The sequence below is a fragment of the Canis lupus genome, chromosome 13 (assembly GCF_011100685.1).
Source record: "Canis lupus familiaris isolate Mischka breed German Shepherd chromosome 13, alternate assembly UU_Cfam_GSD_1.0, whole genome shotgun sequence".
Classification (NCBI taxonomy): Eukaryota; Metazoa; Chordata; class Mammalia; order Carnivora; family Canidae; genus Canis; species Canis lupus.
In genome coordinates this window covers 45,680,849-45,708,335 of record NC_049234.1, presented here as the reverse complement: position 1 = coordinate 45,708,335, position 27,487 = coordinate 45,680,849, and the positions used below count along the sequence as shown (strand labels likewise).

Below are 27,487 nucleotides of genomic sequence, written 5' to 3'. Positions count from 1 at the left end.
AAAAAAGAGAAGAAGGCTTCTGAAAAAGGAATATGTATGCAGATCCTCTAGCAAAAGCAGAGTGGGCCTATAGTCACCCTGGTTTCTATTAGGCTGGTCTTAACTGCATAGAACTCTGGAAGCATTTGACCTTCAAAACCTAGGTCCAGAAGCTGGCCAGAGAAGCAATCTCCTAGCTCTTGGATTCTCTGGACAGGTGGAATATGGGAGGAAATGACAATACAGAAGTGGAAGGGTGAATTTACAAAAATAATGTATTCTAGAAACAAAGCTTCGGAAATAAAGTTGTCATCCTTGTAAAGACACAAAAAGGTGTGACTCCCTAAAAGATACAAAAAGGTTTGACTCCCTAAAACAGCAAAGCCACACAAAGAGAAGGTGCTGTGATGAAAAGGACAATGATATAAGATGAAAAAATAAGGGCTAAGATTAAGGAGGACACAGAGAAGCTAACGATGCAATAGCAGAATTAAAAGCTGCTGCAAACAGTAAAGAACAGAATCGCTACTACAGGAAATCATCGAATTATAGGATCAAAGAAATTGAGAAGGTCTATCAAGTAGGAAATAAGAGATGAACATGACAGTGAGAGTTCTTCTCCTAAGCAGGCTGGGGTGACCTCTGAAAATGGTTCGCTAGTCACTTGACCCAGAAAAACCTGCAAAATCATGCAAATCAAGAGGTTCAGATCTTTCTATTCACTTTAGGAACCCACATGAAGCTGCCCAGGCCATCAAGGGCATGCATCTCCAAAAAGCCACCAAGTATCTGAAGATATCACTTTGCAGAAGCAGCATGTGCCATGCTGTCACTACACTGGTGGAGTTGGCAGGTGTGCCCGGGCCAAAGAGTTGGGCTAGACACTGGGCTGGTGGCTCAAGAAGAGTTCTGAATTTTTATACTTAAAAATGCAGAGAATAATGCTGAACTGAAGGGTTTTGATGGAGATTCTCTGGGCTTTGAGCCCATCCAGGTGAACAAAACCCCCAAGATGAGGCATAGAACTTAACGAGACTTGTGGTCGGATCCACCCATACGTGAGCTCTCCCAGCCACATTGAGATGGTCCTTACTGGAAAAGAGCAGACTGTTCCTAAGCCAGAAGAGAAGGTTACACAGAAGAAAAAGATATCCTAGAAGAAACTGAAGAAACAGAAACTGGTTCGGGAGTAAATTCTGCATAGAATAAATGCAAATAAAGATAAAAAGAGTAAAAAAGAAAGAGAATGATGGTGAGAGGGGAGATAGAAGTGGAAAACAGAAAACTACTCCCAGCTACAATGTTGGTGGTGGTGTTCCCAAAGAAATCAGAACAATGGAACATGTGTGAAGGCAGCAAAAAAGGTCTTCGTGTGTGTGTGTGTTTTAATATAACTCTCCACTTGCTTTTGGGAGGAAAAATCAAAATTAAAATCAAGGAAGGTATATCACCTTATACCTGTCAGATTGGCTGGAATGAAAAAGACAAGAAATAACAAATGCTGGCAAGGACATGGAGATAAGGGAACCTTTGTGCACTGCTGGTAGGAATGTAAATTGGTGCAGCCACTGTGGAAAACACTATGGAATCTCCTCAAAAAATTAAATATTGAAATGTAGTAATTCCTCTACTGGGTATTTACCTAAAGATAACAAAAACACTAATTTGAAAAGATATATGCACGTCTATATTTATCGCAGCATTATCTACAATAGCCAAGATATGGAAGCAACCCATGTCCATTGATAGATAAATGGATCAAGATGTGGTATATGTATATGTGGTGTGATGTGATATGATATGATATCAACATATATGCACATGTATATATACATACATATGTATATGCACACATTAGATATACACACACATATACAATGGAATATTACTCGGCCATAAAAAAGAACTAAATCTTGCCCTCTGTGACAACATGGATAGACCTAGAGGGTATTATTCCAAGTGACATAAGTCAGAAAGAGAAAGGTAAATATGAGAAGACTTCAGTTACATGTGAAATTTTAAAAAGCAAAACAAATGAATAAACAAACAAGTAGAAACAGACCCATAAATACAGAGAACAAAGTGGTTCTGTCAGAGAGAAGAAGTGTGGGAGACGAGCAAAGGGGATGAAGGGGAAAGGGAAGTATAGGCTTCCACATCTGAAATAAATAAGTCACAGGAACAAAAGGCACAGCATAGGGAATATAGTCACTGACATTATAATAGCATTGAAGGGTGACAGATGGGAGCTACACTTGTGGCGAACCTAGCATAAGGCACAGAGTTGTCGAGTCACTATGTTATACATCTGAAACTGGTGGGACACTCAGTGTCAACTATACATTGAATTAAAAAATTCAAGGAAAGTATAACCTTAAAGCATGTGTTTATGTTCTCCTTCTAGGAATTTATGGTTAGAGAATAATCAGAAATTTAAACTAAGACCTGCCACAACAATTATCACAGTTGTTATCTCCAATGTTTAAAATCAGTACCAAGGTAAAATATTCAATATTAGGGAGATATCTAAATAGTATAACATGGTGCATCTATTTAAAACTAAGTTTTGCAGTATTTTTTTCTTAGCAATAGAAAAAAAACAAGGTTAAGTGAAAAGATGGTATCTAAAATTGTATACTTAGGCCTATTTTGCAGCAATAACTCTATTTTTCAATGTATCCGGTGGAATAAATTGCAAAATGGTAACAGTAACTGGCTCTGGAATTACGAGAGGGTCTTTGGGTTCCTTTTACACTCTATTATACTTTGAAAATGTTCTATAGTAGATAGCTAATGTTTTTGTAGTAAGAAAAAAATACATTAAACATTAATAAAAATATTGCTGCCTTTCCTCTCTGTGAACAGCTTCTTTCATATTATAATGGAGCACCAAAAAGCTAAATTCAAAGATCAATCAGCAGCCTACAATAATCCTGTCATTTTTTTTTTCTTACTGCTTTCTTAGCTGATTTATTTCCTCCTCTGCAGCCAAAAGGGATATGGCCGATCTGTTCTTGGTTTCTTCAAGAGTCTTTTCAGTTTCAGCCAGACTGTAAGAGAAATCAATAACTAAAGACAGATTTTTTCCAAAATTGGCAGACTTTCCAAATCAAGGCATAGGTTCTCCCAGGAACTTTTGGCATATGATATAAATTCAACATAAACAAGATCAAATTATGAGACATCTGCATCCAATCAGATGCTATTGCAAATATTATGGTGCACTTGTATGCAAAAACATGCTAGCGCTCTTTCTCAATGTCAAACACAAAGACATTACAGAGCAACTACCATTAAAAGGCTATGTAATAATTATTAACATTAGAATGCAAAGGGCAAAGAAACTTGTTCTCCTTCATCTCCCCCTCCTAATTTATCTGCTCTAATCACACCAAATCCTCAAGCTGCCTCTCCCTATAAAATCTCCATTTTCTGCAATATAATACCATTTTCTGCAGTAGTTTCATTACTTTGCACCGTAGAGTTGCATTTGACTTAATTTTCCCAGGCTTCCTAAATATAAAAAAAAAAAATTATTTGCCCACCTACAAGGAAAGTCTTCCATAATCACACTTGACTACCAAGTATTTCATGTCTTCCTGCCTCTGACTTCCACCACTTATTAGCATGATTTTCCTGAGTTTTTCAACATAGCTAGGTCATTGCTAGCTTCAAGGACTCTCTTCATTGTAGGCAAATCATAACAAATCATATTATTTCTTTAGGTCTATCTAAAATTAAAAAAGAAATGGAAGTATGTGGATGACATGGGATGGAGCAGTGATTCCCAATCAAGTTGCCCTAGTCCAGCAAGAGATCATAGGGTGGGCAAAGGTTTCGTGACTTCTCGGACCCTACTTCCTTAACTATCCAGGCTCTTCCATCACAGTTGTCCTGAGGCTAAGAGAGTGCAGTTGCTATCTAAACACCTGTCTTCTTCCTTCCTTTTAGATGGAAGAATCAAAGGCCCAACACTTGAGTCCTTCCCTAGACAGTGAAGAAGATTGAGAAATAAGAGGCTAGCAGGATCCCTACCAAGTCCCCACAGATTCCAGCCAACCAGGCAGTACAAGAGGTGTTGTGATTACCCAAAGTTCCTTCGGGTCTCCTCCTTCTCCTCGCCACCTAACAAGTGCCCACACATCCTGTGAGTGCTTTCTAGTACAAATGCCGCCCCTGACTCTCTCAATCCGAGTGTGTCTCCCCTTCTCCCGAGTGCCTCCAACACTTGGTTCACACTTACAATCTCATTACAAACACACTGTGAACTACTTAAGGGTGAGAATTTTCTTTAATTCATCTTTTTTCCCCAGCACCTAAGACAGTGCCTGTAACACAGAAGATATTTTTTAAGCTGAGAAATGAATGAACAAAACGTCTAAAGTCTTTTTTAAAATGCCAAAGTAGCAGTAACTTCATAATAGGACTACTGGAGATTAAGAGGAAATTGCTGTGATTTAATTCAAAGGTGAATATGTTACAGGTTTTTTAAAGGATACATGGAGGGGGAAAAATGAATGTTTTTGTCAAGAGAAAAATTAAAAGAAGCAAACAGACCAAGAAAGGAAGGAGAGTATGAACAGGAATAAAGTAGTTATTTTTTTTTCTCAAGACATGGTACACATGTGTGAACACATATACATACAACCAAATGTACATGCTAATTTGGCACTCTTGAGTGATATACAGAGAGAAGAAAAGGAGGTACATCTGTGTGCCAAGCATTCTTTTAAGCAAGTTAACATATTTTATTTATTTTTTATTAGAGATTTATTCATTCATTGAGAATATACCATGTGACAGGCATAATGTTGGGTGCTGGAGATACAAAAGTGTCAGAATAGCAAATACAAGACGGAAACCCTTTGGGGCTTCCAGTCTGGTGGATCAGAACATGCCAACTGATATTTTACAGTTTCAAATTGTGGTAAGTGCCATTCTCATATCACTGTGAACTATGGGAAGGGAAGGAAAGACCTTTTGATATACCTGGTCATGGACAGACTCTGAGAAAGTCACATTTCCGCTGACACCTGAAAGATAATAAAGAACCAGCCATGCAAAGAGCCAGAGAAAGACTTCCATTTTTCTGAAAGAGCACAGGCAAAGGCTTCAAGGTGAGAAAGGGGACCACAGACTAAATGAGGGGAGCCTGGCATGAGACGAGGGTGGAGAGAGAAGTAGGCCCAGATCACACAGGGCTGGAGAGTCCTGGTAAGGAGATTAGAATTTTTTTCCCAACAGTAAAAGGAGGCCACTAACAGTTTTTAAGTAGGAGTCTGATTTTATAAATTTCTGTGTGTAAAATGGACTGTAGTCGAGCAAGAATGGAATCAGGGTAGCCAATTGGAAGGCGACCGGTATTAGAGCCTTGAACAAGGGTGATGGTGGTTGAATAGAAAGGGACAAGGGTGGAAGATGTTTAGGAGGTAGATCCAACTGGATTTGCCAGTAGATTGGATATAGGAAATGAAGACATATGCAATCCATAACTGGAGACCAAGTATAAAATCTAAAAGTCTTCCTTTGTTGAGGATTCATCAAACTTGGACAGACCTGTCCCCATTCAGCACTGTATTAGAATTTGCGCATTTGAAATTGAGTCAAAACCAATCTGGTCTCCACAAGATTAGACATGGGGAATCTCCTTGGTGGGCCATTCATTCCACAGCAGGTAGCATCCTGATCAAAAGGCTGGTAGAGTAAGGAGAAAAGAGAGACCTAGCTATCATAGAATATGGGGGACAGAGAACACAATTTGTGATGCCTTAAAAAAAATAAAAGCCACAGGTGGGTTAAAACAAACTAGGAAATCTGAAGTAAAGGAGCAAATATCTTCCTCTGTGCAACTTTCAAATGAGATATACAGGGTTTGGCTGTGGGAGGGGGTGTATATATAGACACAAATGATAAAGAGAATATGGTGAATGATCATGTCTATGGGTGTTCTTAGCACTATTCTTATAAATGTTCTGTTGGAAAATATTTCCAAAGAAAAAAACTTTTTAAAAAGCATGTGGTCATAGTTTTCTTGACCCCTGATGCTCCTTATGGGTATTTAGAGAGCCATAATGATAAGAGAGGGAAGTAGGAATTCCTGGCTCCTCTTGGTGCTGATAGAAGTAAAAAACCAACAAAGTCTTGAAGCCCTGCTTCACAGCCAGTGGCAAATGGGAGGGCCTGGCCAGCAGCACTTGCCAGCAAATTCTCCAGAAGACTTAACCAGACAAGCCACAAATCAGCAACCCTTACTTGGCACAAAACTCTAGTGCCCAGGAGGAAACAAGGCAGCAAGAACTCATAGGGTAGAACCAGATCAAAAGTCCCTCCTTTCCAGCACAAGCCATCCCTCATGAGCATGCAAGCATCCCTCTACTTCCAGATGCCAGTCTAAGGAAGGAGGAGGGCCCAGGGGACTCCTGGAGAGAAGGGAGAGAAAGCGCCCCCAACAGAAGTTTGAACTTGGAATTAACTGAATATTCACAGGAAAAGGCCTATAGTAAACCAGAAGAGAAGTGGTAAATTTAATTATCCTCCTCACCTCATTCCAAAGCAGCTGATATTAGTTGAAATCAGTTGTAGAAATTCAGAGGAATTGTGTTTTTGCACATTACATTGGTAAATTTTGACCGTTGCAGCCATTAAATTGCTCATTGACAACAGTTCCAACTGGAAAATGCACAAGGGGTGTGGAGGTAACCCTGTGTGTGTGTGTGTGTGTGTGTGTGTGTGTGTGTGTGTTCATGTGCACGTGCATGCAAGCACACACAAAGAAAAATGTCTGGAGTAAAATCAACCAAAATGTTAGCAGGGATGAGATAACAGGTGATTTTCATCTTTACACTTGTATTTATTGTATGCATTTTGAGTTAGCGACAATCGTGCCTCAGATAAACCTCCTTGGCTATAGTACTGCCACTGCACAAAGCTGTTGTATGCATTTTGAGAAGGGAATGTTTATTACTTTTATGTTTTCCTGAAAAGGAAATCTCATCAGAGAACAAGGCAGCATGCCACACCCTATTCCATCACAAGTCCTTAAAGAATTCCTTGCTGCCCCATCCATGTCAGCAATGGAGCAGGGCTCCAAATGGAGAAACACCCAATTGATGGGTTTGGGTGACGTCGGCTGAGTGCAGTTTCATACACAGTTGTCTGCCTTCCTCAAGTGCAAACCCAAGGCTTGCACTTCTTTGCAGTGATTCCTTGACCTTGCTACCCTGGCTTTGCCTTGATCTCTGCTGCTGCCTTGCATTGCTTAACTTTTTTTTTTTTTCATTGCTTAACTTTTTAAAAAAACTTTTCCTATCTACTAATTGTTCCAAAATCTTGAAACGCTCATTCTTTAAAGAGTCTGACTTCTCAGCCAAGCGTCTATACTCCCTAAATGAACACGTCTGACAGATGGATGCAGCCTCTTCATCTTACTCTTGCTCTCTTTTCTTAATTTTACTCTTTGTCTGACTTTCTTTAACCCTCTCCCTTTTGCATCTTGTTTTTCTTTCAAAAGATAGATTATCACGTGACAATATTCCCCTGTTTATATATATAAGCTGATAATAGGCCTCTAGAGAAGAAGGAGCCCCAGGGATGGAGCCAAGGGGACTAGGGTCTTAGGTATCCTATTATAATATAAAAATCTTATCCCCAGAGTCAAAGACATTGCTCTCTGCTCTCTCTTCTCTCTCTCTCTCTCTCTCTCTCTCTCACACACACACACACACACACATACACACACACAGTAGTTATTTGCAGATGTCTACATTTTACATGAGCCACTATTCTCCTTTTAAACTTAAAAATTAAGAACAAACAATGCTTTTTGGAAAAAGATAACTTGCATTCCTCTTACTCGTCTTGAACCTGGTTGAGTTGACTACGAGTTGAATTCAACTCAGCATCTATTTGTTGAATGTCCTGATCCCGAACACCAGACTCTTTATGTTTCTCCTTATCAAATGTGTCCTGGAATGATACACAAATCAAAAATAGTCTTGAATATATGAAATAGCATGATGGGTTGCAACACATTGCACTGAGCAAAAGAAAAACAAGCACAAAAGTACACAAATCCATAGTTCCATTTATAGGCTGTTCTAGTGCAAGCAAAATTAATCTAGAATGATAAAACTCAGAAGAGTGGTTGCCTGATGGGGAGGGATAGGTGACTGGGAAGTGACACAGGAAATGCTCTGGAGAGATGGAAATATTTTAGAACCTAATAGGGTATGGGTTACATGGATATCATCAACCTATGGATTTCACTGCAAGTAAATGATACCTCAATTTTTTTATGGCACATCATTTTTTTTAAAAGCCATTGGAATATCATCCCATATCTTCATACTCAGAATAGTACCCACAGGGTAAAAATCTAAGTAGCATGTGAAAATCCCCAGGGAAGAAAAATTTGCTTAGAAACAACTGCTATCTATGGTTAGATATGCTAACATATCTAACCTTATGTTAGTTGTTCCTGCACGTTTATCACATTTAATTCTCAAAATGGCCCTATTGGGTCAACAAAAGCATTGCCTCCACTCAGCAAGCGAGACAACCTACCCAGAACCCTAGAAGAATGACAAGAATTCTGCCCTGTGACCTCCAAGCAGGAACCCTTCTGCCCCTGCCCCCTAAGGCTGCTAAGAAAAGACTGCTCTACATGCCTTAATTTTAGAAAAGACTTCATCTAAATCCACATAAATGTTCACAATCAAGGTTACCAACGTTTAGAGATGTTAATGCCTTAAGCAAGGTGTGTGTTTCCTTCCAGTCTGGGCTTCAACTGTCTAAAAGCTGACCCCATTGCACAGAAATCACCCCCCTATCAACTGCAAGTGAGGATACTCTGTCAGTCTCTAAGAACTAAGTTTCCACTGGGTGTTATACTATACGTTGGCAAGTCAAACTTCAATAAAAAATATATTTTAAAAAAAGAAGTTTTCAATTAGTTTCACTTCATTCTTTCAGAATATGGAGCTTTCCCCCACCTCATGGTCTCTTTCTGCGGCCCCATGGTACCCTAAGTGTCTGTGTGCCTACTCTGTCATTCCAAAGCTCTTATTTAGTGCCTAGGGTGGGCAATGTCCCAGATGTGGAACATCACCAGGGCCTTCTTACAGCTGAGGAAGCAGAGGTTCACTGATTTGCCTCAGGTCATACCCTGGGAAAGAGACAAAGCTGAGAGTTGAACGCAGGTCTGTTTGAAGACAAAGCTCAAGCCGTTGTGCCACATACTACTGCACCCAGAAACTCACCTTGTGTACCTGTGTCCCCGTTCCCCAAGTAGAGCAGAGTCCCTCAGTAGGGTAAAAGCCATATCTTAGATATGTTCCCGGAGCCAGATTGGGTTGCTGAAAGTCAAGGGTGATCCTTGAGCATCCCTACCTGCAGAGAGGGGACCTTGCTGTCAACAGGTTTTCCCAGGGAAGCTGCAGTAAAGGAGGCTTCCAGCCAAGGCAGTAGGCGCGATTTGATTATTTCCACACCATCATAATGACCGCCTAAAAGAACCCACAAATCGGGGCAGGGAGAGAAGTTCAGCCACACAGTGTGAAAGCACAAAGAACAAAAGTAAAAGAAGGGAGAGCCCGACGGGAAAGCACGGGCCCTTCTCACCTTCTTGGGCTGCAGCGGTGAGGATCCTAAAGAGCTGTCCTTGCACTTTGGAAATTTGTTCGATGAACTCAAGGCATTGACAGAGATTTTGATCACATGTGTTTGTCTACAAAAATCAAAACAGAAAATCAGTGCCTTTCCTTTCTACTGGGACCCTCTGCAGGTAGACAGAGGCCGCCTGGCTCCGGTATGCTCCCAGGCGCAGAGACTGCCCTTTGTCCATCAAAACGTCTTTTCCCTTTCCTCCTGGGCACACAGCTAGACCACTTTCCCCAGCTTTCCTGGCAGTTGGTGCAGCTGTGGAACTGAGTTCCAGTCCTTGGGACTAGAAGTGATATGTGCCATTTCCAGGTAGACCCAGAAAAAAGCCCCTTGAGTGATGCTCTTCTCTCTCTCCTTCCCCATCTTCCAGCCAGCTGCGGAGGGCCCAGCAGAGGACCCCAAGGGCATAAAGGGTGGTGGAGCCACAAGATTTGAAAGGCTACTCATTGAACACTTGCAATGACTGTCACATACTCAAGAAAGTGTATGTATATGTGCATGTGTCTCTGTGTGCATAAAGCCACAGAGATGTGTTTTAATAGCAATACCCCTGGACTTCCTTCCTACTCAATGGAACCCTGCAAAAAATCCTCTTATAAAGTGAATAGACGGGATCCCTGGGTGGCGCAGCGGTTTGGCGCCTGCCTTTGGCCCAGGGCGCTATCCTGGAGACCCGGGATCGAATCCTACGTCGGGCTCCCGGTGCATGGAGCCTGCTTCTCCCTCTGCCTGTGTCTCTGCCTCTCTCTCTCTCACTGTGTGCCTATCATAAATAAATAAAAGTTTAAAAAAAATTAAAAAAAATAAAGTGAATAGACCCTTTGTGACACAAACTACTGTGTCCTGATTTACCTGCTTTATGGATCCATGTCTTCTACCCAAGTTCATTATGGCCATAAAGAACACTACTCGTTAACAGTAAGAAGGTACTGGGGGGGTGAGGATACCATGGAGAAGAAGACAAAAGAGACGGCCGGGGCTCTATGGCACATGCAGACCGGGAGGGGAGGTAGCAGTGTAGATAGTTCCAGGCGATGGAAAATGTGAGCCACAGTCTACTCCAGGGCCTACAACCTGGGAAGTCAGGGAGTTCTGAGAGGAAGTGAAATCTAGGCAAGGAGAAAGCAAGCAGATTTGGGGGGTTTCGACATCCACAGAACATGGCGAAACCGAGAGCTGGGCCTTTAGCTATTATTCTTTCTCAAGCCATGGAAAGGCAGGATCTGTGGGTGCTGGGGATCCTGAGGCAGGAAGCAGGGCACCAGAAGGATAGAAATGAGAACAAAGAGGAAGAGCGACCTCCAGGCAAAATGCTACAAGTCAAATGCATGTGTGTGCCCTCAGGGGAAGTGGTGCAGGCAGGCCGTAAGCTCCTGCGGGCAGAGGCTGTGGGCCTGGTCTCTGGAGTCAAACCCAGTTAAGTACTGGACAACAAGAAGATTCACGTATTTTGTGTTCATCACATAACTCCTATGCACCAGGCATTTTTTTTTTTAAGACTTTATTTCTTTACTTGAGAGTGAGAGCTAGAGAGAGGGTGCAAGCACACACAGGGAGGGGAGAGAGAGAAGCAGACATCCTGCTGAGCAGGGAGCAGGTCCAGGCTTCATCCCAGGACCCTGGGATCATGACCTGAGCTGAAGGCAGAGGCCTAACTGACTAAGCCACCCGGGCGCCCCCACCCCAGGCTACTGGTGCCTTCCGTACAGAAGCTCAGTGAAGCTCCATAGCAATGCACTGTGAAGTAGGAGCAGCACTGTTATCACCCGCATTTTCAGATGACAAAACTGAGATGCAGAAAGGTTAAATAACCTGTTCAAGGTTACCTAGCCAGTAAAACAGCAGAACTGAACCTGGTGCCCATGCTCTGAAGATCATAATTAGTGCTGGGAGCAGAGGGAGGACAGGATGATGCGACATGAGTGAATGGGGAGGACCATCAGGAAAAGCTGCCCTGGAAGGGCAGGATTCAGAGTAGTAGAGAGAAGACGGTGATCCCCAGGGAGATCAGCAGGGGCAAAGGCCCTGTGGTGGGGACAGGAGTGAATTTAGTCACCTTGAGAACCAAAAGTAAGTGTGTAGGGTAAAAGCACAGAAGGTGAGAGAGGTTGGCAGGACAGGTCCCGGAGGACCTTGCAAGCCTGGGAAGGAGGCTGGATGGGGTGGACTCATGGCGCCCTAGGGCGAGCTGCGAGCTTAGGTCCACGCTGGTGACAGCACTGGTGACAAGCTCTGTTATGGCAGTTAAGTCTGATGCAGCCATTTGTCTCTGTGTCTCATCCTTCTATCTCCTTCTCCTAAAAAGACAAGGAGCTCTTTTTAAAAATCCCTTTGTCTCTTCTATGTCTCTATCGGTTGCCACTGGTATGTCTAACAAATCAAAGGGCTCCAAAGTATTTGACAAATGAATGAATGAACGAACGAATGAATGAATGAATGAATGACTTACCAGCGTAGTACTGACATCGTCAGAACATTTGGAACCCCCAGCTGAACAGCTGTGCCCATTCCTCCCTCGCTGAAGCCCTTGGCCTTGCCCATATGCCTGCACTTACCACGGTGAACCTGTTACAAACAGCTTTGGCCCCTGACTAGACCCCTGACAGGCTGAGTGTCCAGGAGCGGGCCTGAGGGTCCAACGGACCCGAATGATTACATCTCACCATTCTGGGCAATCCTACCCAGGTTACTTGACTTTCCTGAGCCCATTTCTTCTCCAGAAAAATGGGGATAATGCCTTGCAGAGGAGAATTAAACCCAAATATTGCATATCTAGCACCTCAGAGACAGAGGGCACTCCACAGTTGGTACCTAGGAGGTATTATGGGTTACTGAAAGGAGCAGTGGGCACAGAAATAAGGCAAACCTGGGTTCAAATACCGCGTCCCACGTATTTGCTGTATTCTCAGAAAAGGTATTTTATTTTATTATTTTTTTTTTTTTTAGAAAAGGTGTTTTAAATATGAGCCTCTGTTTACTCCTATTTAGTAACATGCTGGTCTCATGAGCTAACTTAGGTGCAGAGTAGAGGAGGGACAGAATAATTAAAAGTATTATTGTAGTATTACCACCATCTGCTTCTATGCCTTACCCAGTGCCTGGTACAAAGGAGGTGCCCAAAGGAATGTCTGTTAAGTGGATTTGTACACACAACTTAAATCACAGAAGAGAATATACAGTATAGGACAGCTCCTGCTCCCAAGACCTGTCACCACATGCTGCAGCTTCTCACACAAAGCATCACACAAGACACTCAAGTTGCAAGGGAGCCCATAAAATAAATAGAGCCAAGATACGAACTAATTATGCTGTTTCCTAAATTCCAATGTCCATGCCTTCATAAATCAGTGAGTTCCTATTCTTTGCAAGGCCTTGGGCTGAGCCCAGAAAATAAAGCTACTAAAAAAATTAAAAGTTGCCTATCAGTGAGCTCACCAGCTGGGGAAGAGGGGTGAAAAATGGGAGAGTACAGAGGATTAATAGTTATCTTCAAGTTTATTAAGTGCTCTAGGTGGGTCGTGAGCTGTAGGAGGAGCAAAGCATGCCCTAGTGCAGTGAAGGGCAAGAAATTAAGGTATTTCCAGAGAAGGAACAGCAGGTACCAAGGCAGGGAGCAGCAAGGTGTACCACAGAGGCAAGTGGGATACATTTGGTCCAGAGACCAAATAATGATAAACTTAATTTGCCACATGAAGGGCTCTGAGCTTTATCCTGCCACTGAGAGACTGGAGGGAGCAGATGGAGGAAAGTGGTGATGTCATCCAACTTACTCTGTGTTTTACAAAAATCGCTCTGGCAAAAGCCGATCACATAAAGTTCAGATGAGAGGGTGAGCCTGGTGGGAAGGGGGGCAGTTGTAAACATGTGGCTGAGAGATGCTGAGGGTTGTGGAGATGCCAAGGGCCCCCTAAAGGCCCTTCCCAGCCCTAAATCACATCTGTGTCAGCCAAGGTCCCATTGGTTCTAGCATTACCTACAGAGGATGTCAGAAGGTTTGAAATAGAAAAGAGGTGTCCGAGGGATGGGTTCTGTTCTCAGACAATGTAGGGGATCTGCAGAACATTCAGGGAGAGCTGTCTGGTAAAAGTACCTAACAACTCTTGAGCACTTACTTTGTGCTAGCCAAGCCCTGTGTTGAGAGCTTTGAATACAGTTTCACATAATCCTCAAAATAACCTTACAAACTGGATACCATCCATCATCCCTAATTCACCAATGAGGAAAATCAAGATCTTAAGCAATTTGGAGAAAAGGTGGTTGAGCTGGAAACTAAGCCTGTTCCTGCAGCCTTTGAGGCAGAGCCAGGCTCTCAACCATGGCACTGTACCCAGAATAGAAGGAAAAGACTCTGGATCTCAGCAGAGAGGTAGGGGCTGGAAGTGTGGTTCTGGAAGCTTCAGCAGATGGAGAGAGGGGAACCCATGTGCATAGATGAGATCCCCAGGGCAGGAGAAGGCAAAGGGCAGGGCTGAGGGCAGTTTTGCTGTTTCAGAAACTGGCTGAGGAAGAAGGGCCAGTAAATGAAAACAAAACAAGAGCAGTGAGAAATAAGAGGACAGCCAAGAAGGGAGGTAAAGAACCAGGAAACCAGAGATGGAGATGGTTTATTATCTGCTTCACTTATGCTTTTAGGCTCTCAACAAATTTTTATGGAGGAGACTACTGTGTGCCAGATTCTAGAAGTACCATGAAGGGTAAGAGAGCCTCTTCTCTCAAGGAATTTATAGTCTAAGAGAAACATGTAAATAAATGCAAAACCAGAATTACTTGCTATGATAAAAGTAGGTCTAGATTTCACAGGTGAGGCTCAAAAGAAGAAGTGGTGGGGGGCCAAGAAGATTCAGGAACGCCTTCACCTGAAGAGCTCTGTGGGCTCTCATTCCTATTTTCTAATTGCTCTAGTGTAAGGCCTGAGCATTGAAAAGTTTTTTTAAAGTTTTCTGAATGATTTTTATGGGCAACCAAAAGTGCAAACCACAGCTCGAATGGGAAGGGAGATCAATTTAATGAGTCTAGGGACGTTTAGGTGGCTCAGCAGTTGAGCGAAGGGAAAAATGGGGGCTACCTGACAGATATTTAACAGTAGAATCCTGAGGGTGTGATGAACCCATTTGTGAGGCATGGTGGAGAGAGGGGGCCCCAGGTTTCAGGCTTGGACCACAGCAGGCAATGCGGTGCCATTGCCCGACCACAGGACACAAGTGGAGAACCAGCAAGGTGAGAGAGGGGGAAACTAGTCCTGTTGGGTTGGTGTTGGGTTGGGGGATATCTAGAGCATCCACATGTTGCAAGCTGGAAGGCGGCTGGTTGGCTAGGTCGGGGGCTCTGAAGAAAGCCCAACCTGGAGATAGATTTCACGGTCACTCACATCGGGGAAGTAGCTAAAGCTATAGAACTTGGTGCATCAATTGCCTGCAGAAAATCCAAGGAGATAAGAACCAGGAAAAAGAAGTAGGGCTTGGCTATCAGGTGGCTTCTGGGGACCATGAGAGAACAGTGACAGCAGAATGGTGTGGGGTTACTTGATGTATTTCCACATTGCACGGGGTTGAGGGAGCAAATGGTAGCAAGGAAGGAGTAAAGACTATGAGGATAGATGAGTCTTTGAAGAAGTTCCTTGGTGCGGGAAGGAGAGCAATGGGACAGTGGCTTCATTCCCATCCTTTCAAGGTCCCCACTCTCTTGCCCAAACAAAAGTTCCCAATAATATCAAGCCTAAATATTGCCCCATTTCCCAATACCTTGCCAACATGCATCCACATGACTTGTCCAGCCTTACTTCCCTCTGCTCCCCCTCAGCAACTCTCTTCACTGCAGCCACACCCCTGCCTTGCCTTTGCACACGTAACATGTGTACTAGAACCACCACCAACCTTGATGCCTTTGACGTCCTTTACTTGGGAGCAGCTTTGACCTTACCATTTCTCCTTGTGACAGCCTGATCATCCAAGCCTCTACCAATGGGTCTTTCACATCTTTGATCCTATTCCTCACCTTGAATCACCTCCACAACATGGAAGAGAGAACACTTTTCATCATTACATTAATCAAATTTATCACTAAATATCCTTCATCAATTTGCAAGTTGGCTGGAAAAGCTATTTAAACCCATCGATTTCAGCACAAAATACAGTGATTTACATTTTAAGAAACCTCAGTCTAGGGACCCCTGGGTGGTTCAACAGCTGAGCGTCTGCCTTTGGCTCAGAGTGTGATCCTAGTCTGGGATCAAGCTCCACATCAGGCTTCCTGCAAGGAGCCTGCTTCTCCCTCTGCCTATGTCTCTGCCTCTCCCTCTGTGTCTCTCATGAATAAACAAATAAAAGCTTTAAAAAATAAAACCAAAATATTGAATTTTAGTTATAAGACAGCTTAAATATACCCCAACATTTTAGCAAAAGCTTCTATTTAGACCTCTCCACAGGATTTTAGCGTCTCAGCCTGTGGTTAATATCTCTATTGGATTTCTTTCATTAATTATTTTCCTTAAATATTAAGCAATGATGATATTTCCATTAACATGTTTGTCTAAGAAGAAGTGAAGAAAGGGAAATTAAAAAGATGATAGACCCTCTGTTAAAAATAATCTGTCTTAATCACTCGTCAATTTCTTTCCTAGCCATGAATTCCTCATTAGTAGCTGTGGCAGAAACAGTAGCACCAATCAAATATTCCACATGCTTTCCATTTCTCAGGCTCTTTTACGATTAGATTGGAGCCACATAACAATTCCGGCCTAGGGAAGATGAGTGAAAGTGATATACATAATTTAGGCGCTCTCTCTCTTCCCCTACTGACCTTTGAGATCCTGTGATGAGATGACTGGTCCACGAGGTAGAGGGCACCTGAACCCGAGCCAATTGTGGAAGAGAGTTTTCACTGGACTTTGCATGAATGAGAAATCTCTTTTATGCAGGTTTAGGCACTAAGATTTGGATTTTTATTCATTACTGCAGCATAGTAGTAAAAAGATAAAGGGAAGAAAATGTGTTTTCTATAAATTTACTAGATTGAATCCCCAGGAATGTAGAAATGTGTTGACTATGGGGAAGGGCAAAGGCAGCCAGGGAGTCTGTTTGAAGACACCATAGCAACTACAACAGCCCTTTTGTATTGACAGTCAGGGACATTTTGTCATATAGGCAACGTCTATTTCAACCACAAAGAGTATCCTATGACAGAGGGACTCCTCCCTGAGATCTCCTTTTTATGTACTAATATTGAATATGCTGTTTTCACTTAAGAGGGCAGCTTTCTATAGCACAAGGGAGTCATGCAAGAGGATGCATCATCAGCTTTCTCTATCATCCCCACTCACATATCAGATAATCAAAAGTTTCCAGAATGTAATGTCCTGGTGTCTATTATCAAGAAGTGGAATCCTATTCTCTCTTAGGGATGGGTGATCAAGGGTATAGTAAGGTCTTACCATTTGCTCCTCTAATTATATATAGTACATTTTAAAAAGTAATAAATCGCAGAGCATCTGACCAAAGGCATCTCCCTAGTCCACAAGACTCTGGGTAGAAACAAAAGAATCTCAGGAGGAGGAGCATTTCAGCCCAGAGCTGACCTTCTCCAGGTACTGCTAACATTGGAAGGAAGTTAACTCTTCTTCTTAACATCTCTATGGGTTAATTAGGTCATCAGAACCCAGTTCTGCATAGGTGGTGATTTGACCTTTTGTAGAGTTGACCAAGAGGACCATATAGATGTTGCATGATCAACTGGGGGCATTTTGGGGCAGCATACTCCTTCTTACTTGAAGGATGCTTCTCAGAGTCTGACCTTGTTTATAGGTCTCCAAAAAGCATGACGCTTTTGGTTTCCCCCACCCCCACCCCCACCATTGCTCTTAAGATAAAGTCCAAACTCCTTAATATACCACCCAAAGTCTCTACCCTCTGGCCCAACAACCCCACCTCCTCAGCCTCATCTCACTTCCACTCCTTGCCTTGAACCATTCACAGGCTTCCCCAAATAGGCCAGCTTCTTCATGCCTCCCTGCTTTTTACACATGCTGTTTCCTTTACCCTTCATCCTCTTCTCCAACTGGAAGTCTATCATTAAGATGCAACTGACATTTCTAGTCCCAGCACTGAGCACAGACACATCATAAACTCTGAAAAAACTATTAAGTTAATCAATAAATGTACATTGCCAAATGTGTAAATATAGTGTCTAGTCCAATAACCATTTATTGAGTGAATTATTAAGCTCTTAATAATTGGCTCAGTTCTTGGTTGAACAATAAGAGATTTTCTATGGCTTTTTCACCAACATACTCAATAACCACAAAGACGGAAAAACAATTTTGAAGGTACATGTTTGTACCAAGCTGTCCCTGAACAGCCAATGGAATCCAAGTTTTAAAGACCAAGTAATACAATAATTCAACTTCTCTTTAGTAACTAAAAGAAAGTGAATTGACAGTGTTTGCTGTTGCATTTATTAGGTTTCTCTAGTGGGGTTTTGAAAAATATCCCTCCTCATAATTTGTTTTTAATGAATAAATTTTTTTAAAAAAATCAAGCAAGTTGTGATTCTGCCTAGGGCCCAGAAGATTATTAGATGTTGTAAGATTAAAATCCAGCCAACAAATAAAAATCAAAAGCTTTGGGGCAGAAAATTACATTTTTAAAAAATTTACTGTGTCTGACAACATACATAGGACACGATGAAAAGATGGTGGTGATGGACAGATTAAGGCAGAGGAAATGGGAATCCATATGAAGGAAATTATAGGACAGAAAGAAGAAAAACTAAATAGGATCTGTTAATCCAAATGAAGGAAAATGAAAATTTTGCATTGTGTTTTAGAACTAATCTATTCAAGTTATTGATCTTTTTCACTGAAAATAAATTGTTTCACAAGGGGATGATTTTAATCACATTCTTAATTCTAGTGTAGTATTTATGGTCTTTTATTTTGCTTGAGTTTAGTTAGAACTAAATCAATGTGGTCACAGTCAACAAAATCAACTTTCCGTAACAAACATAATTTAAAGCTTTTAATGAAAAAACCTCTACAACCAACACTTTAATAATGTAGTTTGCTACAATGACTATTCTGTATCTCAAGATTTCAAGGAAAAAGTCTTTGGAACTAGTAAAACAAACTTGCAGTATTACAGGAAACATCTTAGCAGTTGACCAAAACCCACACTGTAGGTGACAAGTTACTAAATAAGTCTAGATGTAACCTAAATTTTGGTAGGTGGCTTATAGATATTTTCTTATCCTCTGCCTTTCACCACATACACACACACCAAAAACAACAACAACAACAACAACAACAACAAAAACTATTAAAAACACTTGCATCCTCTCAATTGTGCCCCTACTTGGAAATCATGGCTTTTGGTTTCAATTCCAATTTCAATAAAGGCTGAAATAAAGATACTGGAGGACCATCTTTAATTCTACACTGGATATGAGGTTTTTAAGAAGAGAAATGAGTCCAAGAACCCAGATGTCTGGGAGAATGGTGGTGGCACTCAGTCAGTCATCATTTTCTGAGCACTACTAGGAGGCAGGCATTATTCTAAGTGCCGGAAATACAGTGATGAGCAGGAAAAGGGAGAAATCTTGGCCCTCTGGAGCTTACCTTTTAGTGGGAAGAGGAGAAGGAAAGATTGACAATTCAGTAAAAGAATAAGTAAAAATGAGAAGATGTAGCTATCACAGAAGTAATAAAGCAGAAAAGGGACACAGTGAGTGCCAGCGGCAGGGGTGGGAGATGGTAATTGTGAACAGAGTGGTTTCTCCTGAGAAGGTGACATTTAAACAAAGACTTAAGGAGGAGAGAAAGTGAAAATGTTGATATCTTACTTAAATATCCACAGGCAAAAGTTTTCCAGGCAGAGGGGAACAGAGAGTGCAAAACGTCCTGAAACAGGAGACTGGCTGGTATGCTCTAGACTTCTGTCCAATAGAGTAGCTACTATCCATATGTGACTATCTGGGTTTAAATTAATTAAACTTTAATGAAATTTACTTTTTAAAATTTAAATGAAACTTAAAATTCAGTTCCTTAATTTGCACTTGCCACAATTCTAGTACCAAATAACCACCATATTGGACAGTGCCTGTATAGACCATGTCCAATCCTAGAAAGTTCTATTGGACAGCTTTGCCAATAGAAAGAGCAACAAGACCAATATTGCTGCAGTAGATTAAGGGAGTAACAGATGAGGTCAGAGTTTAAAGGAGCACAATTGTGTAGGACTTTGATAGTCATTGTAGGAACTTTGGCTTTTATTCTAGGTGGGATAGAAAGTCTGAGGATTTTATCAGAGAGGTAACTTGATCTGACTTGACATTTAGGATAATCACTTTGAGATATTTTTATAATAATCTAGATGAACGATGATGGAAGGATGGTTATAGCAGAGGTGGTGAAAGGATTCTGTGTGCATTTTGAAGTAGGTGCCAACAGATTAAGCAGGTGAACTTGTTGTGAGGTGTGTCAAGATGAAGACAGTGAAGTCAAGAGGCCAGTGTTCATGGCATGGGCGAAGCTAAGTTAGATTTTAGACTGATTGGACTTCAAGATAATGATAGCAACAACTGAAAATGTCTAAAAGGCAATCGGAGAAGTGAGCTCAGATGAGAACAGGCCCTGAATACAGATATGAGATTCATGGGCTTATATGTGGGAGAGAAGCAAGGATGGAGGCCCAAGAGAAGATTGATAAAGTCTTGAATAATTACTATAGGAGGGAAGTGGACAAGGCAAGGAGACAAACTGTTAGAGCCTTAGAAGAATGGAGATGTCAACAGCCAAATGCAACAGAAACACTAGACAGCCCAGGAGAAATGATCATACAGAGAAATGGTCACAGATTTTTTTTAGAAAGGCATTGGTCTCTAAAAGTGCATTCTCTATGAAGGTGGGGGGATGAGCCTGGCATGGGGGAGAGAATCTAGATTGAAATAGTTTGTAGATAGACCACTGTTACTAAGAAAGGGAAGTGTAATAAACTTTGGCATGTCTTAGTACTTATGTGTAGTTTCTAAAACAATCATTTGATTCAGCGAAATGGTAGTGTCATTTATGTTAAACATGGTCTTGTGACAAACTGAATCTATTTTTTGTAAAAAAAAAAACCTTATTATTATATTTTTAAGTAATTGAGGCTTAAACTTACAACCCTAAGATCGAGAGCCTCAAGCTCTCTCTCCTGGCTGAGCCAGCCAGGCACCCCGAAAACTGAATGTACTTTTTAACATTCAGAGTTTACTTAGGTCACAGGGTAATAACAAGAAAAAGGATGGAAGGAGGGAAGGAAAGAAAGAAGGGAGGGAGGGAGGAAGGAAAGGAAAGGAAAGGAAAGGAAAGGAAAGGAAAGGAAAGGAAAGGAAAGGAAGACGGAAATGGAAGAAGGAAGGAAGAAAAAGAAAGGAAGGAAAAGAGAGGAGGGAGGGAGAAAAGAAAGAGAAGGAGGGGAGAAAAAAGGAAGGAAAGAAATAGAAAGAATATGCTATAAGATGTAGTAGGAGGTAAATGTCAATTTTCCTGCGATCTTATAAAATTAAATTAAAGTAAAATTAAAAAAAAAAAAAACCACAGACCACAAAAAAATGGGTGGCTCAGTGGTTTAGCACCTTCCTTCCGCCCAGGGTGTGATCCTGGCGTCCAGGGATCGAGTCCCACATCGGGCTCCCTGCGTGCAGCCTGCTACTCCCTCTGCCTGTGCCTCTGCCTCTCTCTCTCTCTCTCTCTCTCTGTCTCTCATGAATAAATAAAATAAAATAAAATAATTAAAAAAAAAACACTGTCCTGCAATCTTGATGGGGAAGGAATAGTCACAGTGCTCATTCTTTAAAAGTGGGCAGAGGTGGTAAATACTCAGCAGCAGAGAGGGGGGGCGAGGAGAAAGCTCTAAGTGCTGTTGGAGCTCCCCTCCACCACAGGAGCCCTGGTCCAAGGGGGAACGCGGAAGCCCAGAGACTCAGACGGCATCCAGTTGCATTTGTCCTGGTAGGATTTCAGAAACAAGCGGATTTAAATTCAAAAAAAAAAAAAAAAAAAAGAGAGAGAGAGAGAGAAATTTGAGATCCTAGAAAGAACTTCGCGTATCATCTGGTTGAGCGAGTCTCTCCTATTTAACAGACGAGGTACCGAGACGCACGGAGGGGACATGCATGGGCGCAGGCGCCTCCGCGGGTCTGTGCGGCGCCGGCCCTCGAACCCGCGGTGGCGGAGGGGGGCTGGGTGCAGGGCCGCAGGCGCCCCACGCTCCGCCCCGCCCTTCCACTCGCTGAACCTCTGCGCCTCCCCTGCTTAAGACGCACGGGTCAACCTGAGCAGATGCAACACTGAGTTGCACTGGGTGGTGGTGGTGGTAGGTGGCGGCGGGGGGGGGGGGGGGCGATTAATGGGACTTAAGGAGCTCTATGGGTTCGATGCCAGAACGCCGGCTTCCTACAGAAGCCCTGGCCCCAGGCCTCCCGAAGTCGGCACATGCCTGAAGCCCGCAACGTTGACAAGTGTCCATGTCACTGCCATCTGGGGGTATTTTTTATAAAAAGTCATTTGGGGAATATAAATAATAGTGAAAGGGAATAGAAGGGAAGGGAGAAGAAATGGGTAGGAAATATCAGAAAGGGAGACAGAACATGAAGACTCCTAACTCTGGGAAACGAACTAGGGGTGATGGAAGGGGAGGAGGGCGGGGGGTGGGGGTGAGTGGGTGACGGGCACTGAGGGGGGCACTTGACGGGATGAGCACTGGGTGTTATTCTGTATGTTGGCAAATTGAACACCAATAAAAAATAAATTTATTATTAAAAAATAATAATAATAAAACAAAATAATAAAATAAAATAAAATAAAATAAAATAAAATATCACCGCGAGACAACCCCTGCTGCCCCCGAGCCTCGCGGGGAGGCAGGACCAGGGCTGCGCTGCGAGCTGGGGACCCGGACGCGCCCCGTTGCTAGGGCCGCCAGCGTCCTTGGTTACCGCGCGGGGGTGGGGCGGGGAGGGCGCCCTGGGACCCGCGGGGCGTCTGCGGCCCCGCGCCCCCCCCACCCCCGCCATCCGGGTCCCGGGCGGCCCCCGAGCGAGCCCCAGGAGGCCCCCGCCGGGACAGGAGCGCCCCCGCCCCGCCCGACTCACGCTGTACTCCGTCCGCCAGCGCTCCAGCTGCTCGTGCAGGGTCCGGAGCGGCTCGCCGGAGACCAGCCTCCTGAGGTTCTCTGCCATCGCTCCCTCCTCCCCGCGGCCGCGCGCTGGGCGGCGGAGACCGAGCGCAGGACGGCGGGCGGGTGGCCGGTGCGGCGGGAGGCGTGTTCTCTCTCCGGGGGGGCGGGGGGCTCAGAGCGCGGCGGGAGCTTCCATCCTCCCCGCTCGGGTCAGACGGGGCAGGGTGCCCTGGGCCACAGCCGCCGCGCCTCAGCCGCTGCCCCCGCCGCCGCCCAGAGTCCCCCCGCCCCCCAAATACCGGGCGATTATTAAACAAACCTTGACGTGGGCGGCCGGCTGCTAGGGACGCGCACTGCGCAAGCCTTGGCAACGCCGGGCGCGGCGGCCCGCGGGGACTGCAATTCCCACCCGCCTACCCCCCACCTCCCACCTCCCACCCCCCACCCCCGGGGCCGGGCACCTGCCCTGGAGCGCCCTGGCGCTGCTCTTGCTGCTGCTGCTGCTGCTCCTGCTGCTGCTGCTCCTGCTCGCGGATGGCTAGGCTGCCCGAGGCCGCGCACACTCCGCGCGTGGCCCGGGCCGGGGTGCCGAGACTACCGAGGGCGCCCACTCCACCCCTTGATGGACCAAGACTCGCCTGCAGTGTGGGATGGGGGCTCCCCGAGGCCTCCTGCCTGGAAAAGCAAAGGTGGTTTCTCCGTGGACAGTTTGGTTAGGCAGTAGGTAAGCACCTAGCCTAGGCGGTAGGTAAGCACCTATTTGGCGCCTAGGCAGTAGGTAAAGCAGTAGGTAAGCACCTAGCCTAGGCAGTAGGTTAGCACCTACCTGGCACCTTCCTCGGTCCTCTAACTTCTCAGGCCTTCAGTGCTTCCCTTGTAATACTTAGGATCTGCAGGGTGCCCGAGTCAGTAGATTGGAAGCTCCGGGAATGTTCACAAATCCAAGGTGATCCCTCGGGTTTGGACATTATTTGGTGTCGTTTTAGGATCACTGATCGCTCTCAAGTTTCACTTACTTCTCATTCTCTAACAAACTTTGTGAAAGTTTCAGACCCCGTTTGGCACTATTTCAAAAGGGTGTGTTAATGCCACAGTGATCGTTTAAACTGCTTAAGAAATGAAACAATTTAAACCATCATTAAGCAGTTTAGAAGCCCTTATTTTATATGCTTCAAATGATGAGCTGATTGCAAATCGTCCTTATCTAGTCATTAAAACAGCAGGAATGGATCGGAGCCTCAGGTAGCCAGCTCGTTTAATTCAGTTCCATTTCTTTAGGTACTTGAAAATATATGAACATTGCACATGTACAAATATGATAATATTCAAAATTATACCACTTTTTTTAAAATTTCTCTTCATTACCGTGGTTTTACTGTCCTCCAGTAAAAATGAGAGGCTTATTTCTGGAGCCTGTGTTGCTACCATCTTCTGTAGACTACAAAATAAGAACTATAAAAGTTCTCATCACAAGGAAAAAAAATTGTGGCTATGTGTAGTAATGGATGGAGTATTGTGTTGGTCATTTCACATTATATGCAAATATTGAATCATTATGTTGTACACGTGAAACTAATATAATTACCTTTGTCATTTATATCTCAATAAAAACAAAAACATAAGGACCATAAAGGTACATGACACATTTTATCATAGTAGAGCAATAATTACTAAAGTAAGAGAAAAAATCAGAAAACCTAAGTATTCATTAGTTCCTTCCTTTAAAAAATATATTAAGAAGAAGGAAAGGGATGGAGAAAAATTCCACAGCTCTCTTAATTTGGAGCTAATAATTGCATATTTCAATAGGCGGTTGGCATCTTTGAGCAGTCCTACTTATTTATTCATAAAAAACAAGATGCAATATTTGCTTATGTCAGATTACTGGTTAAGTCCTCTTCCTTGCTGTGGGCTCTTTAACTGCTACTCCTTGGTTACATTATAAACAAGGAACAATAGTTCTTACTTCACAGGATTATTGTGAGACTAAATTTTAAAAATTCCTGTGAAGTGTTTAACAGTGTATTATTACTACAATGTAGATCACAGTATTGTATTTAACGGTGATAACTAGTTTGGAAACAATCTAAATCAACAATACAGTGACGGTTGAGCAAATCCTTCCATTCAATGTTGCACAATGCAAATCTCGTTACTGAAGAATATCTAGTATCTAGGAATTCTCACTATAAAGTTAAGTGAAAAAAAGCAGGAACACTAAATTATATATATATTGTTATACAGTATGAACCCAAAGCATGATTATCAACTACTTTGCTCCTTTACACTTTTCTGATTTTCCGAATTTCTACCATGAACACTGATTGCTTTTATGAAAACTTATTCAGAAGCAGAATTACCCAAAGGATCTTACCACCTTCAGAAAAATGTTAGCCCAAATATCAATATTAAGTTGACTCAAAACAGAATGTGCTTTGACCAGATGTCCAAATTACTAATTGAATAGTCTTAGAGTCTTAGAATAGAATGGATCTTTGAAATCACTTTAGAGTTTGCTACCTGAAACTGTTTATCTCTACATATGCTCTAGCCCCACAGCTGGATTCAAGACCCTTACAGCCTGGAGTCATTTCGTGTACCACTTGGTTTCCCCAGAACTCTGCAGCACGTGCGCCATGTGTAGCAGGAACTTCACGTTTATCAATAACAAAGCATCATAGTCAACAATGACTCAAAACAAAGTGTTTTAGAAATTTATTCATTATTTATTCCCTGCTACTTCCAAAGGAGGATCTGAGATAACTTATAGTAAAACACTTGTAGAAAATATCATTGTTAGATCAGAAATATTTTTGTAGTGCAAAAAGCAAATATGCCCCCAGTGTAAGCCTATGTATTAAGATTGAGCTTTATTTAACATTTAACCTGCACTTTATGAAAGCCATGCAGAAAGGAAAATGACTTTTATGATTATTGTTATTTGAGTTTAAAAGTACACAACCACTTCTTTTAATGGAAACACATTTTCCTGGTACCAATTCCAAAATACGTTTATTCTTTTCTAAAGAGCCTAGAATAATACAGATGACAGTGTACCTCCCCCACTTTTCTTTTCTTTTCTTTCTTTTCTTTTTTTTTTTTTTTTTTTTTTTTACCAAATACAGCAAGAGTCTTGATGTGATTGTTTCTTGTGGTCACCTTTGATCAATGCTGAGGGGGTGACACTAGAACACATGTCATCAAAGAGAGGGCCAAGCAATTGATACCCCATTTCTTAGCTCTCTAGTGATGCTACCCAGTAACAAACTTAGAACTTCCATACTGGTAGGAATAAGTGGACATCCTCATAAGTGCCCTTAATAATGGTCCCCTCCACAGAGCTTCTGTTGGGTGCTGGATAGCAATCAATTTAAGAGGGAGCTGAAGCCTGGAGTGCATAATAGTCTGTGTTGCAGATGAAAGAAGAAGCCATATGCCTCATATCACAAGCGTGAAGCCAACAAGGTTGAGATTCTATTTTAAAAGTCTACTTTTGGGGGATCCCCGGGTGGCTCAGTGGTTTAGCGCCTGCCTCCGGCCCAGGTCATGATCCTGGAGTCCCAGGATCAAGTCCCAAGATCAAGTCCCACATCGGGCTCCCTGCGTGGAGTCTGCTTCTCCCTCTGCCTTTGTCTCTGCCTCTCTCTCTCTCTCTCATGAATAAATAAATAAAGTCTTTTTTAAAAAAGCCTACTTTTTTATACCAATGGAAGAAAACATCAGATTAGTAAAGGCTTTATTTGGAAAATATTTTTTGTCTCAATTCGATTCTTTTAGGATACTATCACTAGGCAATTATTTGGGAAGAAAAGATAAAATCAAATTTTTCTTTTGTGGTACACAATAAAGTATATTGCAGAAGTTGAAAAAACAATAAACTTGGATCATGATGGACACTCTTGCTTTATCTCACCCTCTGCCAGTTAGTGGTTTCTTGTGATTTTACAGAAGTCTTTAATCACCCTGAACTTCACTTTTATTCCATCTACATAATGAAAAACATGGACTAGATCAGCTCTAAGCAATCTCTTGCACTTCTGACGTTCTTTAATGCTGGTTGTTTCCTTTGTTTGCTTCTTTTAACATACTGGTTGTAGTTGAGATTGAGCAAATCATGCCCTTTATTTCAATTCTTGGTTCACAGTTCAGCTTGGGTCAATTCTTGCATACAATTTATCCTGCAGGGTTGCAGGAAGAACTAGTGCACTTAACCTCCAGGAAATAAGCAAGGGGTTTCTCTATAGTTGCACTTTTAATAAATTTAAACCTACCTAAAACTGACAAAATCTTCCTAACTCCAACCCCCCACCCCTACCCCAGGCTCTCAGAGCTCATCCCTGCTCTTGTTTATGCTCTTTCTCCTCTCACTTTTGGAGGTGTTGATATTGTTGCAATTATCACATTATATTAAACTTATTTGTCTGCCTCCTGTATAAGCTTGTAAGCTTCCTGAATAGAGGGAGGTTTATTTGGCTTTCCTCCACATAGGAACGGACACATTCTAGGCCCTCTATAAAAGTTTGTTGAACCAAACTGCTAATAAGTGAAAGAAAGAAAAAAAGAAAGGAGGAAAGGAGGAGAGGATTGGCTGCTTTATATCTGATGTCATAATCCTGTTGAGGCAAGAGACAGCAAATTTAACAGCCAGTTGGTGGTTCTTATGGCATCATAATTCCACCACTAGCTAGGAGCCATTT

At 42.7% G+C, this 27,487-nt stretch overlaps 1 protein-coding gene and 1 long non-coding RNA gene across 3 annotated transcripts in view; one reads left to right on the top strand and one right to left on the bottom strand.

The window, feature by feature from the left end:
* Positions 1 to 22,944, bottom strand: part of SPATA18 (spermatogenesis associated 18) — a 38,600-nt gene extending 15,656 nt beyond the window's left edge. The window contains exons 1-5 of one of the 2 annotated variants that reach the window (XM_038556073.1): positions 22,765 to 22,934; positions 9,598 to 9,703; positions 9,367 to 9,482; positions 7,832 to 7,944; positions 2,934 to 3,029 (exon numbers count right to left, since the gene is read on the bottom strand). In XM_038556073.1, the coding sequence (XP_038412001.1) occupies positions 2,934 to 3,029; positions 7,832 to 7,944; positions 9,367 to 9,482; positions 9,598 to 9,703; positions 22,765 to 22,851 (518 nt within the window). In that variant the 5' untranslated portion in view covers positions 22,852 to 22,934. Of the gene's footprint in view, positions 1 to 2,933; positions 3,030 to 7,831; positions 7,945 to 9,366; positions 9,483 to 9,597; positions 9,704 to 22,764 lie in introns of both variants that reach the window. The other variant, XM_038556074.1, reaches the window with a different exon arrangement.
* Positions 22,945 to 23,251: 307 nt separating this feature from the next.
* Positions 23,252 to 25,578, top strand: LOC106559657. The gene is made up of 2 exons (XR_005369010.1): positions 23,252 to 23,514; positions 25,342 to 25,578. It is a non-coding gene; the product is annotated as an uncharacterized LOC106559657 (long non-coding RNA).
* Positions 25,579 to 27,487: the final 1,909 nt, after the last annotated feature.